This window comes from Sapajus apella, unplaced genomic scaffold (genome assembly GCF_009761245.1).
Source record: "Sapajus apella isolate SASKATOON/1434 unplaced genomic scaffold, GSC_monkey_1.0 scaffold25, whole genome shotgun sequence".
Lineage (NCBI taxonomy): Eukaryota > Metazoa > Chordata > Mammalia > Primates > Cebidae > Sapajus > Sapajus apella.
The window spans coordinates 21,573,774-21,587,555 of record NW_022436965.1 but is presented as its reverse complement, the minus strand read 5'-3'; the positions used below and the strand labels follow the sequence as shown (position 1 = coordinate 21,587,555).

Below are 13,782 nucleotides of genomic sequence, written 5' to 3'. Positions count from 1 at the left end.
AATTTCTAAGCAGTGAGCAATTTTTGTCAAAAAAGTTGGAGACTCATTTAGAGCCAACTATTCCTTCTTTGCTCTGATAATATCCAGGTATTATCTAACGTCTTTGTTGAAGGACCATTAATACAAGTGTAGATGTTTAATGAAAAGAAGCTAAGTGCTTTGCTTGGTAATATAAATTTCTGAGTATGGCTTAGTGAGAACTACTTAGCAGATTGTATTGCTTCTTTTGAGTGAAATATTCCCTTTCTGAAAATGCATTTGAACCTCAATTTTGTGAGATGTTTTTTCTTTGGCCTGAAGCTCACATAGGAACTCATAAGATGAGGCTTAAAAGGCTGCATAGTCCTATACCTACAGGTAGGACCTTATGAATTACCTTTAGCTGGATTCTAAAATAAGGTTGTCTCTTTAACTTGAAATGCATGCGCCTTGTTTCTATCTAAGCAAAGTGTCAATATCGGGGACTGTTGTATGCATTTTTTTACCCTAAAAAGCCACAATTAATTAATTAATTTAGGAATGGCAAGTAGTGAAGTTTATTGGAGAATAACAGTAGATAGGAGATTATTAGCGTAGATTATGTCCAAGCACTCCATCTATGTATATGTCAGGTAAGTGATGTAATTCTTACTTTACCAGTGAGGAAATGGGCTTGGAGTAATGAAGTCAGGTGCCCAAGGCCTAATGGCTTTGATTGTAGATCCATTGGATTTCCTAAGCTCACTCTCAACTAGGGTAAGCCTTGGTGGGTGGATGTGACAGAGTGAAGGGGCTGACAGGATCTAGGGTGCTTTGTAAGAACAGAGTTGAAGTGACTGAGTAATAAATTAAAACTAGATTGGGTGAGGAGGGCCACTAAGTGTTACCCGGGCTAGAGAAGCCAGTGAAATAGGTTTGTACTTTTTTTTTTCTTTTTTAACTTTTATCTTACTTTCTTAAACATTGTTTGTATTACCATACTTTCTTTCGTACCAGTAAGACTTTTTACTGTTGAACTGACACTTACTTCTATTTAGGTAGATCATGAATGAGTGTTTTGGTTTAGCGAATTTTTCATTCCTTGTTCATCCCTACCTACCTTGCCTACATTGTTTACTTCCTAGCATGCTTTTTCCACTTTATTCAACTTTTCAGAAGCAGCTCCATTCTCTCCGGGGAGCATCCTAGATTTATTTTTTGTTTGACAGAAGCCACTTCAGGGATGCTATCAAAATATCCTTAGAATTTATAGATGTATAGTTTGTTGTGTTACTATTTTTAATGACTATTTAAATACATTATTAACATAAAATTCTTTTCTCTGTTCATTAGATTACAAATGAATATAATTATATTCTATTAAATTACACCCAATTTGTGGGCCTAATTATTAAAATAGAACTTTTTTCTAAGGAACATAAGGAGCATAATATAACACAATTTATTTATTATAGTTTTGTTGTCAACCATGTTGTTGCAATTTCATTTATAGCAGCTCTTGTGAAAGAAGGGCATTTCCCAAGCTGCTAGCCTCTGACAATCTGTGTTTGGTTATAACTTCAAGGAAAGGTATGTGGGCCTGTTCTTTATGTCATACTGGTGGAATCAGGGCAAAAAGGCAATTAGATCAGACTGAGAAATAGATGCATAGGCTGGGCTCAGTGGCTGAAATCTGTAATCCCAACACTTTGGGAGGCCGAGTTGGCTGGATCACCTGAGGTCAGGAGTTCAAGACCAGCCTGGCCAACATGGTGAAACCCTACCTCTACTAAGAATACAAAAATTAGCTGGGTGTGGTGACACACATCTGTAGTCCCAGCTACTTGGGAGGCTGAGGCAAAAGAATAGCTTGAACCTGGGAGGTGGAGGTTGCAGTAAGCCAAGATTGCGCCACTGCACTCCAGCCTGGGGGACAGAGCAAGACTCTGTCTCAAAAAAAAAAAAAAAAAAAGAAATATACACATAACGTATTCTGATGTGACTGTCGTATTGGGTCTGCAATCTTGTAGAAAGAAGGTTAGGATTCCATTGCTGTCAATTATTAAAATAAGCATATCCCAGAATGAAAAGTAAGGCCTCAAAGGAGGGTGAGAGTGGGTATTCCTTCTCCTTTGTAGCTTCAGGAGTTTGGGGATCTGGACTTAAATGAAGTGATTGGTTTGAAGATTCTGAAAAGGACCTGAAGTGAAAATTGGGCATTTCTGCTGGCCCAAGCATTTTTTGCAGTCTGGAACTGTTGCCCATCTTTAGGCTCTGCTGACACCAAGACTGTGGCCTGATATTTTTCTAAAGTGTGAGACAGAGCTTCCTCTTAATTGCCCTTTCACAGTGAGGACCAAGATTTAACTTATGATAAGACTTTCGGGGATGTTCGTGTCTGACCGGAGGAAATTACACGTGCTGCTAGAAGTGGGTCCCTTTGGAAACCACAGGCCAATCTTCGTTGGGTCTCTTCTCTCATAGGTATATCCCTACCTCATTTTAGGTCAACTTCCCTGTCTAATCTCAAGCTGTCTCTTTTACAATAAGGTCCCTATCACCAGGAATCACAAAAATATCACTTCCAAATTGATTGTAGACTTAAATATAAAAGGTAAAAACAACATTTCTGAAAAAAATGGTAGAAAAATATCTTCATGACTTTTGGGTGAGGAAGATATCTCAGATAGTAGACAGAAGCACTAACTATAAAAGACAGGTAAATTTGATTACATTAAAATTAAGAGCTCTGTTTATTAAATGCGTAATTGAGAGAGTAAAAAGGCAAGCACAGAGTTGGAAAAGTGATACACAGTACAAACAAATGTCAAAAGACCCATTTCTAGGATGTGTGAATAATTCCAAAAGATAATCAAAATACAACCCAGTTGAAAAATTGGTGAAAAATTGTACAGATACTTTAAAAAAAAAGGTTTGGGCTGGGGCAGTGGCTCATGCCTGTAATCCCAACACTTTGGGAGGCCAGGGAGGGCAGATCACTTGAAGTTAGGAATTCAAGACATGCCAACATGGTGAAACCCTATCTCCACTAAAAATACAAAAATTAGCTGGGCATGGTGGTGGGTGCCTGTAATCCCAGCTACTCAGGAGGCTGAGGCACGAGAATCGCTTGAACCCAGGAGGTGGAGGTTTCAGTGAGATGAGATCACGCCACTGCACTCCAGCCTGGGCGAGACTCTGCCTCAAAATAAATAAATAAATAAATCCAAATGGCCAATAAACTTATGAAAAAGGAGCTCAACCACATTAGGGAAATATAAATGGAAACCACAATAAGATACCATTATATACCCAACAGAATTATTGAAAGGATTAAGACTGATAAAACTAAGCTATTGACAAAGATGAAGAACAAGTGGAACTCTCTTAACATTCTTGGTCAGCATATAGATAAATACAACCACTTTGGAAAACCATTTGTCATCATCTACCAAAATTGCACCCTTTGTCCCAACAATTTCACTCCTACATTGTACTCAACAGAAATGCATACATGTGTTCACCAAAAGACTAGTGTAAGAATGCTGATGACGAATTCTTATTATTCATAAGAACCAAAAGCTAAAAATAACCCAAATATTGTACAACAACAGAATGGGCAAATTGTTGTATATGTATAAACGTGGAATACTACATAGTAATTACAGAGAATGAATTATAGCTACACCCAACAATATGGATGAATTATACAACATACCATTGAGTAAGAGAAAGTAGATATAAGGCATATATAATTATACAATGTATGATTCCATCTGTATCAATTTTTTAAACAGGCATAAGTAATCAAGGGTGTTAGAAGTCTTGGGGAAAGGAAGTAGGAAAGAGCAATCCTGGTGTATTGCTATTTTTCTATTTCCTACCCTGGATGATGATTATATTTTCATTTTGTGATAATTCATTAAGCACACACTTATCATTGATGTACTTTTCTGCATGTTTTGTTATAGTTCAATAAAGAAGTTTAAAATCAAGGCCTACTACCTACCCAGCAAAGGGCAGCCCTCATTTCTGTCGCAGATGACGTACGACACACCAACCATGCTGAAGAGAAGAAAAATGAACAGATGTTAGATTCAAAACAGGGAAATATTAGAGTAAGAGTGACTAGTTCTTAGTTCCCAGAAAGTTTCCTTCTCAACCACTAACAAGAGTCTATCCCCTGACTCAAGAGTTGCAAACACCAAAAGAAGGAGAAAGGAGGAGAAAGTCTTACTTGAATTCCAAAGAACACAGATAGCATCTCTTTACCATAGTACCTGGCATATTGTTCAATAAATGCTTGTTGATTCTGCAGTGGTAGAGGAAACCCCTTTCTGGGGAGATCAGACACCTGATATATGACCTAGTAGACTTTAATGTGGGGCAGAATCATACATCCTGCAAAGATTCCACCAATTGCTCAAACAATAATAAGGTACCTTTTTTGAGCACATGCTATGTGTCTGGCGCAAAGTGCTTTTTGTATGCATCATTTTTTAAATCCTGACAAAAACACTGTTAAAAAGTACTACTGGCTGGGCACAAGGCCTCATGCTTATAATCCCAGCATTTTGGGAGGTTGAGGCGGGTGTATCATCTGCGGTCGGGAATTCGACACTAGCCTGACCAACATGGTGAAACCCCATTTCTACTAAAAATACAAAAATTAGCTGGTGTGGTGGCATTCACCTGTAATCCCAGCTACTCTGGAGGCTGAGGCAGGAGAATCACTTGCACCCAGGAGGCGGAGGTTGCAGTGAGCCGAGATCACACCATTGCACTCTAGCATGGGCAACAAGAGCAAAGCTCCATCTCAAACCAACAAAGAAGTACTATTATTAAGTTCATTTTACCAGTGAGGAAATTCAGGTACAAGGAGTTTAACTGCCAAGTTCCCATAGCAGGTGGTAACACAGGATACTGACAGTATCCAAACGTAGGCCAGGCTGCAGATGTTTGCTCACTCCATAGTACTATCTCTCGAAGAAGCCCTTTAGTCAAAATGCATTATGCCCTTCTTTGAACCACAATACTACTTTGTCATGCCTCTCTTATAGCATATATCAAAGGTTCCCATGTAACGTACAGCTAACTTTTTGTATGTTGGTCTTCCCTACTTGATTGTGAATTTTCAGGGCAGGAACTAGGCCCTATTCATATCTGTATGTGTATTTCTATACTCTTTTATCTACAGAGATGGTACCAAAAAAAATCTTGAAGAGTGCAGGCTTTAGGATCATGTAGTCCTGGGTTTGCATAGTAAACCGATTGCATTAATGGCCCCAGTGCCTGTATCTATGCCCCTTGCTATGTAACTTGGCAGAGTCCTCTCATTCTGGACTCAGTCTTGTGGATGCTTTTGTCAATGGAATATCTGCAAACATAGACATAGGAAGAGGCTTGAAAAATGCTTTTGCATTGGACCTGTTCTCTTGCTCCTTCAGTATTGCCAGGACAAACATGCCGGGTGGAAGATGAGACACATAGAGCCAAATTGCCCCAGTTACCCAAACTGAGGCCATCCTAGGTTGGCCAACAGGCTGTTGAACCCCAGGCATGTGAATAAGGCAAGACAAGATCAACCAAATCCAGCTGAGAACAATTGAACCCCACATTTGTGAGAAAAATAAGTGTTTATTTTTACACACCACAGAGGCTTTGTGATTGCCTGTAAGGCCACATTATTGTGACTGAATCTTGGCTCCATTGCTCAGTAATGGCCGTAGACAAGTCCTTTAACATCTCTGAGCCTCAGTTTTCAAATTTATAAAATGGAAATTTTAATAGTTTCTATCTCATATGGTCAATATTAAGAATAAATTGGCTGGGCGCTATGGCTCATGCCTATATCCCTAGCACTTTGGGAGGCCGAGGCGGGCAGATCACAAGGTCAGGAGATCCAGACCATCTCCTGGCCAACATGGTGAAACCCCACCTCTACCAAAAATACAAAAATTAGCTGGGTGTGGTGGTGCGTGCCTATAGTCCCAGCTACTCAGCAGGTTGAGGCAGGAGAATCACTTGAACCCAGGAGGCAGAGGTTGCAGTGAGCCAAGAACACACCACTGCACTCCAGCTGGTGACAGAGCAAGAGTCTGTCTAAAAAAAAAATGACTAAATTATACATTTTGAGATAAAGTAACTGATGTTTAATAAATACTAAAAATAGCCAGGCGCGGTGGCTCACGCCTGTAATCCCAGCACTTTGGGAGGCCGAGGCGGGTGGATCACGAGGTCAAGAGATCGAGACCATCCTGGTCAACATGGTGAAACCCCGTCTCTACTAAAAATACAAAAAATTAGCTGGGCATGGTGGCGTGTGCCTGTAATCCCAGCTACTCAGGAGGCTGAGGCAGGAGAATTGCCTGAACCCAGGAGGCGGAGGTTGCGGTGAGCCGAGATCGCGCCATTGCACTCCAGCCTGGGTAACATGAGTGAAACTCCGTCTTAAAAAAAATAATAATAATAAATAAATAAATAAATAAATAGATACTAAAAATATTATTCATTTATTCAACCTGCACTTTATTGATGGCCTATGTATGCCAAGCACAGTGCTAAGCCTCAGGAATACTGAAGTGAATAATAAAGACACCTTGACCCATCTGCAGCCCTGATTCTGTTATCTGACCCTTGAAGACCTCGATTCTAGCTTGCTAATATAAAGAATAACAACTTTCTGCTTTCCGTGCTATTTATTTGTTCATCATTATTGAGGACCTACCGTATACCAACCACTGGGGATATAAGAATAAAGAAATAATTAGTATCTTCAGAGTTCACAGTGTAACAAGTGAAAAGTATATCAAGTGAATAATTGTGATATAGGGTGAGGAGTGCTCTACTAGAGGCATACGCTGTCAGAGGAAAAAAGGAAGGTGAAGAAGGATGACAAAGGAGGAAAGAGCTTAACTGTCTAGTTGGGATGGGGAATTCATAAAGGAATGTCTATGAAACCCTTGAGCTGGGTTTCAAAAATTGACTGTGATTTTCCCAGTGGACCAGGGATGGGTAGGTGCTGATGAGGACAATCTACTTAAACATCCCAGAGGATGGGGCACAGGAGGAGATGAGGTTGGAAAGGCAGGTGGTACCTTGTATATCACTGCAAAGAATTTGATCATCACCATGAAAATGACCAGAAGCCACTGAAGGATTTTAAGCTTCAAAGTGACACCCACAAATCTATGCTGAACTTTTGGGGAACGTATTTCACTAAAGACTTAGAGGAGATATAATATCTTATACTCTTCTAACCCCAACAATGCCTGGGCATGTGGTTGGCATCATTAGTAAATATTTAATGGTTGATGATTGGGTCCATTGGGTGTAAATAGATACTCAAATGGGAGGATTCTTTGAATCCTCAACATTTGAAGAGTCACCCTGAGATTCTCAGATCTGAAGAGAGAATGGGATCTTCCACCATGCCATAGTGTCAGTTGGATGGAGAAAAGATGAAGGATTTTGAAGTCTGGGCCTTGGTCTGGGGAAAACATAGATTTCAACTTCTTGCTTGGCTCCAAATTGGCTCCAAATCTTAAATCGTTGATGCTTTGCTATCATAATTCTCCCTCTTCTTTACTAAAATATACTTCCAAAATTAATGCCTCACACTCACGTTTGTTGATTAAGGCCCAAGCACTGATAGTATGGTCCAGAATCTCCAACACCTTTCATAACTTTCTTTGGAAGCTCTTTAAAAAAGTAGGCTGGTAGGTTGCTGCCATTGTAGGTAACAGAGTCACAGGTCACAATTCCTGGGAAGTACATCATCATCCTGGCAGCTAAGTTGACTTTTTGACCAATGACTATAACAAGAAAGAGAAAGCGAAAGATCAGGGAAATAACCGTCATTGAACTGAATGTAATCTGAAACACACTGTCTCCAAATAGCATTTTTACCCTTTACTCCCTTTGCCTCTCATGAATGACACATAAGTCTAGCCTCAAGACCCATATTTAGCCAATGGCTATTAACAAAATATACAGGGAGGTAGCCATTAAGAGTGAGACCAAGAGAATGGTCTGCTCAGGAATGGAAGGGCCTTGAGCATGGAGTGGGCTCTGTAAGTGGGGTGACCACAGCACTGAAGGCTCTCAGAGAAGGTATAAGCTGGTCTTCTGCTACAAGGTGGACAAGCACAAGCTGGGGCCTGGGGTACTGATCCCATGTGAGACACAAAATTGTGTCTGTATGCTCCTGTGAATGAACCTTCATTTGTCGATTTCTCGATTTAGTGAATGGCCCTAGAAGAGGTGTGCATGGAGGTTTGAAGCAAAGCTCTGAAGGCAGACAAGGCAGGGCTGAACACCAGCATGACCTCTAACTACTGTGTGCAAATTACTTGGGACAATTACTTTAAATAATTGCCATGCCTTCGTTCTCTAACCCATAAAATAGGGATGATAATAGTATCTATCATCGAGGGTAGTTTATGAAGATTAATGAGTTAATACATGTTTATCACTTTGAACAGCAGCTGCCTGCTTGTAAGCCCTCAATTATATTACTACAAATGAGGTAGCAAATGTGTCACTTTACCATAAGCTTGAATACTTCTGAACAAGATACTCTTTTTTAAAACTATTTATTGTGGAGAAATTTGACTATAAAACATAATGAACTTTCATATACCCATCACCCCATCCCAACAAGCCGTTAACCCATGGCCAATCCTGCTCCCTCCTTACCCGCATACACTCCCCACCCTGTGTACTTTTGAAGAAAATCTCAGACATTGTATCATTTCAGACATAACTATTTTGGTATTTTACATATATTCAGTATTTTAGATGCATTATTGCTGAAAATCATAAACACCGATAGGATTGAAGAGGGAAGTAATAGAGAAGTGAAATCTGGAGATAATATTTATTACTACTCTCTTTTCAGAGTATCATTATTTTTTAGTAATATCAGTATTCATAATTTTTTTTTTTTTTGAAATGGAGTCTTGCTCTGTCATCAGGCTGGAGTGCAGTGGCATGATCTCGGCTCAGTGCAACCTCTGCCTCCCAGGTTCAAGCTATTCCCCTGCCTCAGCTTCCCGAGTAGCTGGGAACACAGGTGCGCATTTTTACTGGCTAATTTTTTGTATTTTAGTAGGAACGGGGTTTCACCATGTTGACCAGGATGTCCTCAATCTCCTGATTTCATCTCAGCCTCCCAAAGTGCTGGGATTACAGGCGTGAGCCACTGCGCCCAGCCAATATTCATAATTTTTAAGGAGTTCTAACCTATTCCAGGAATTAAGAGAAGTAACTATTTAATGTTAACAGGAAATTATTATAAGAGCCCCTCATTCCAACAACATGTAGCCTCCCACTGCTATCCTCCTATGACTACATATTTCTCATACTCATGCATAGCCCCAGAAATGCACGCTCTGCAACCACTGAGAGCTCCAGGGCTTGGATCCATCTGGAAGACTCTAAACTTTCTGAAGGCAGGGCTCATGTCTCATTTTTGCGCTTCGTTCCACAAAGCCCAGTGGCAAGGTGCTGTGTTTGCTAAAAGTGGAGATGAGCTGACTCAGCACACCTGTGTACTCGTGTCTCAAAGTGTGTCCAACGATCCCACAGAAGACAGTCCCACTGGCAACGCCGATGGATACAGTTCTGGTGTAGGGGAGACAAGATTTGTGGGGAAAGAGATAAAGATAATGAGTGCAGAGAAAGTGGGAAGGGTGGGAAATAATGCATGGGTTGGCAAAGGGTGGGAAATGATTTTCTCTACCCGTTTTACTTAGTTTATGGCATTTGTACGTGGCCTGGAGATGCGAAGGAGGAACAACAGTTTGAGACACAGGACTAAAGTCTTAATTAATTGTTCTTTCTTTCCTGTTCCCTGCATGCCCTCCCTACTTATGCTTCAAAAGGGTCAGGGACTACTGGGTGGGCCAAGGTCAATACTCACTGGATTTTCTGGACTTGAGAGCAGAAGTGAAATATATCCATAGCGCATTCCAGAGCATGAATGACTTCTTCAGGTATCTTTTCCCCAGGGAAGCCAAAGACACAGAGGAAGGAGCAGCCCTGTGAGGGAGAGAGACAGCAAACCACAGTTGTGGACAGTGTGCTTTAAACTGGACTGGCAAGAAGGCTCAACAGAGAGCCAGAGGCAATTTTCAGTTTCTGAATCAGATTTCATCATGATTTTTCTCACAGTATTTATTTTTAGACACTTCAGTCACTTCTACTGCACCATTGACAGGAGGGCTTGAGCCCTTGAGAAGGGCTTCTTTTTGCTCCAGAGACAGTGAATAGGGCTGAGCTATCTGTGTGCATGCTCCGGCCTACTCTCTCCTGTGGCCAAGGTCTCACGTGGCAAGGTGCTCGGTTTAAGTCTATGAAGCAGCAGCACAGAGCAGTGGAAAAGGCACCAGCTCTGGAATCAGAAAGTCTCTGTTCTCAAGCTGCTTCTGAACTGTGGAAACTTAGAGAAGTCAATTATAATCTAGGAACTTGAGTTTATCAATCTGAAAACGGATATACCGTAGAGCTGCTGAGATATTTTTGGCTGCTAAAAGAATTAATGCGTTATATATATTCAAAAAGTCGTAAACCAAAAAGTACTTTTCAGATACTGTTATCATTCTTAGGGATAAAGGCTTAGGCTGTGAGTAGGTTTTCTTATCATAAAGCTAACTGTTCCAAGCAATGATTCAACTCTAAAGCTTGGCATTTGTAGTATTAGTCACTTAAAAAATGACCTCAGTCAGGTGCTGTTGTCTGTAAGAAAAGGGTATTGTGAATAAAGGGCAATGGATTAAAATTTTGACTTTTTGACATGTTACATCCTGATAAAATGCAAAAAACACTAAAATACCTCCATTTCTTTAACACTCTCCAAAAGAATTTCATCAATTGTTAGATTTAAAAGGGACTGGGATCTGGCTTCACATGAAGGGGGAAACCCTGCTTCCAGGCATGTGTAAAGTGGGCAACCCCTTTGGGGGAAGCAAAGAGCCCTTTTGCCTGAAAATTTATGTAGTGGCTTGACAAGAGCTTTTGATTCCACCTAGTAATGTATTGGCAGCTCTCATTTATTGCGTGCTGACTCTAAGACAGGCATTACACCAAAGTGCCTCTCACGTACTACATTATTTAAAACTTTCCACAGTCATTTGAGGCAAATACTATCCCCATTCAAAGAGGAATAAACCAAGGCTCAGAGAAGTTCAATGACTCGCTAAGTCTAACAGCTAGGAATCTTTGGAGCCATGTCTGTAAGACACGAAAGACTGTTCTCTTAGATTATTCACTCTTTTCTTATGATATTCATGAGTCAATATTGTAGAAGATACTGGAGGCACCAGGCTGGAAGTAGTCCCTCCCCTAACACAGAGTTAGTTTATCTCATGTGGAATGAGTGCTTCCTGCCTGCTTGTGTAGCAATGTGTATGTTATTCATCTCTGCTGCCCAGCCCTAGCTTTCTGTCTTCTAAGAAACGCTCAATAAATGCTTGTTGAATTAATAAATAAGTGGATGTGGGGCAGTAATTAAGTGCTCTGCTTTTAATACACAAAAACAATTGAGATGGGAAATCAGTTCTCACATATGCATCTGTGGTCATTTGTTCATCATGTCCGCTTTTCTCTGAATTGATTAAGAACAGAGTGAAAACACCTGGGAGCCGGAGGCAATCCCCTCCCTTCCATGGATGGAAATAAAAGGGGAACTGGAGGTGTTGACATGGCAGGTAGGCATTCTTGGAAACAAGCTCCTGGGGTGTGAAGATTGCTAGACTCCTGACCGGAAACCCCTGGGTAATACACCATGTGCTGGGTTGGGGACTTACGTGTAGTGAGAGGTAGTCCCACATAGTGAGCTCAGACAGGGACCGCAGACTGCCTGGGTTTGAATCTCAGCCTCCCCCTTACTAGCTGGATGATCATGAGGAAAACGTAATCTCGCCTTGTCCTGGTATCCTCATCTCTGTCTCAGCATCCTTATCTATATAATGAGGATAATGACAGGGGCACCTACTGCTCAGAGTGGTCATGAGCCAATACAGGTCGGGTGCTGAGAACAGTGCCTGGCACATAATAAGTGCTATATCCACCACAGAAGTTATTATAATTATAAATAAAGACTGGATTTCTAGGTTAAATTTCCTTTTTTTTTTTTTGAGACCGAATCTCACTTTATCGCCCAGGCTGGAGTGAAGTGGTGTGATCTTGGCTCACCGAAACCTCTGCCTCCTGGGTTCAACCCATTCTCCTGCCTCAGCTTCCTAGGTAGCTGAGATTATAGGTGCATGCCACCACACCTGGCTAATGTTGTTTTATTTTTAGTAGAAATGGGGTTCCACCATGTTGGCCAGGCTGGTCTTGAACTCCTGACCTCAAGGGATCTGCCTGCCTCAGGCCTTCAAAAGTGCTGGGATTACAGGCATGAGCCACTGTGCCTGGCCTCTAGGTTAAATTTCTAGAATCTGTTCTCTCCGGCTCACCAATGTACTTGTCCATGAATGCTACCCTGAAACCATTGGTAGGTTCCCATCCCATAGCTCACACTTACCTTGTCAAACATGAAGACTTTATTGATTTGGCCTCGGAAGACCTTCAAGACAGACGTGATGTGCACATAGGCATCCTGGATGGCTGGGCCTATCTCTTCTGCTTTGTCTTGGTCTTTAAACATCAGGTTCACAAACACAATCGTCACTGGGCGAAGCTCAGACAAATAGCCCTGAAGCTGTTTGTCATCAATCTGCAAAGTAGAGAGCAGCTTTCTGTAGCAGGTGTCCTTGGCAGTGTCCCTCCCCCAGCTCCACCCCCACCTCATACCCGTGATCATCTAGGGAATGTCTACCTCAGAATGTGTGAGATACAACACGGCAGAGCCAGCAGGCCTGAAGTCAAGCAGATGGAAATAGAATCAAAATCCCTCTCTTCCAGTGGGGACTTACGTATGTGCTAATTTTTGGCCAGCAACCACTCCATTACCCCAACTGCTGGCTCCCTCATGCCAATATGAGCCATTGCAATAAGGGAAAGAACTACTGTTCTTTTTTGCTCTCTTATTTAAAAAATTTTTTTGAAAATTTTAATTTTTTTAAGTCTATAGTAGATGTATATATTTACATGTTACAAGATATATATATATATATATATTTTTTACAGATGGTAGGTTTATTAAAATCTATTGAGTACAGCAGAAATTATGTGTTCTGAGGGGAAACAAGCTTTACAAATAAAGTTCTAGCTGGAAATACTGTTGCTTGGCAAGTTAGTGCTAAGATTTTAATATTTAATTTACATGGAAAAATTATTTGTGGCATCTGCTGAAAGCATAGATAGATTTATATCTATCTATCTACCTACCTATCTACCTATCTATCTGTCTATCTACCTACCTATCTGCCATTTTAGTACTGCCTAATCATATTTGTTTTTGGTGTTGATGTCAACTTTGATTTAAGCCAGGAACTGTTGGATATAACACTTCTGGTTACATAATATGAAATGATTTATTTTGCATAATGAGACAGGGTTAACTGAATAGTTTACTGTACACTGGTCAAATTAGCAAGATATAGTATTGATGCTACTGTTGGTGTTAAAGTGATTTACTAAGAAACTAACCCATACAGTGGTAACATTTTGTAACAATGTAGAATTTTAGCTTATGTAGCACGTTATGAACTAGTTTTTAAAATATTTTTTGTTTTAAAGTTGTAACTGGACAATACTATGAACTTAGCAATGAACTCCATGAGCTCACTATGCTTCTGTAACTTTCGTCAAGGTGATATTGCTGAATAAACTGGATGTGAAGCACTACACAGAGTTTAGGTGGCTTTGCTATGACAA

At 40.6% G+C, this 13,782-nt stretch overlaps 1 protein-coding gene across 1 annotated transcript in view; it reads right to left on the bottom strand.

Annotated features, from left to right (window-relative positions):
• Positions 1 to 13,782, bottom strand: part of ADCY10 (adenylate cyclase 10) — a 102,373-nt gene that overhangs the window by 58,526 nt on the left and 30,065 nt on the right. The window contains exons 9-13 of the mRNA XM_032291495.1: positions 12,488 to 12,679; positions 9,881 to 9,999; positions 9,506 to 9,582; positions 7,583 to 7,772; positions 3,968 to 4,023 (exon numbers count right to left, since the gene is read on the bottom strand). Coding sequence (XP_032147386.1) covers positions 3,968 to 4,023; positions 7,583 to 7,772; positions 9,506 to 9,582; positions 9,881 to 9,999; positions 12,488 to 12,679 — 634 coding nt within the window. The remainder of the gene's footprint in view (positions 1 to 3,967; positions 4,024 to 7,582; positions 7,773 to 9,505; positions 9,583 to 9,880; positions 10,000 to 12,487; positions 12,680 to 13,782) is intronic.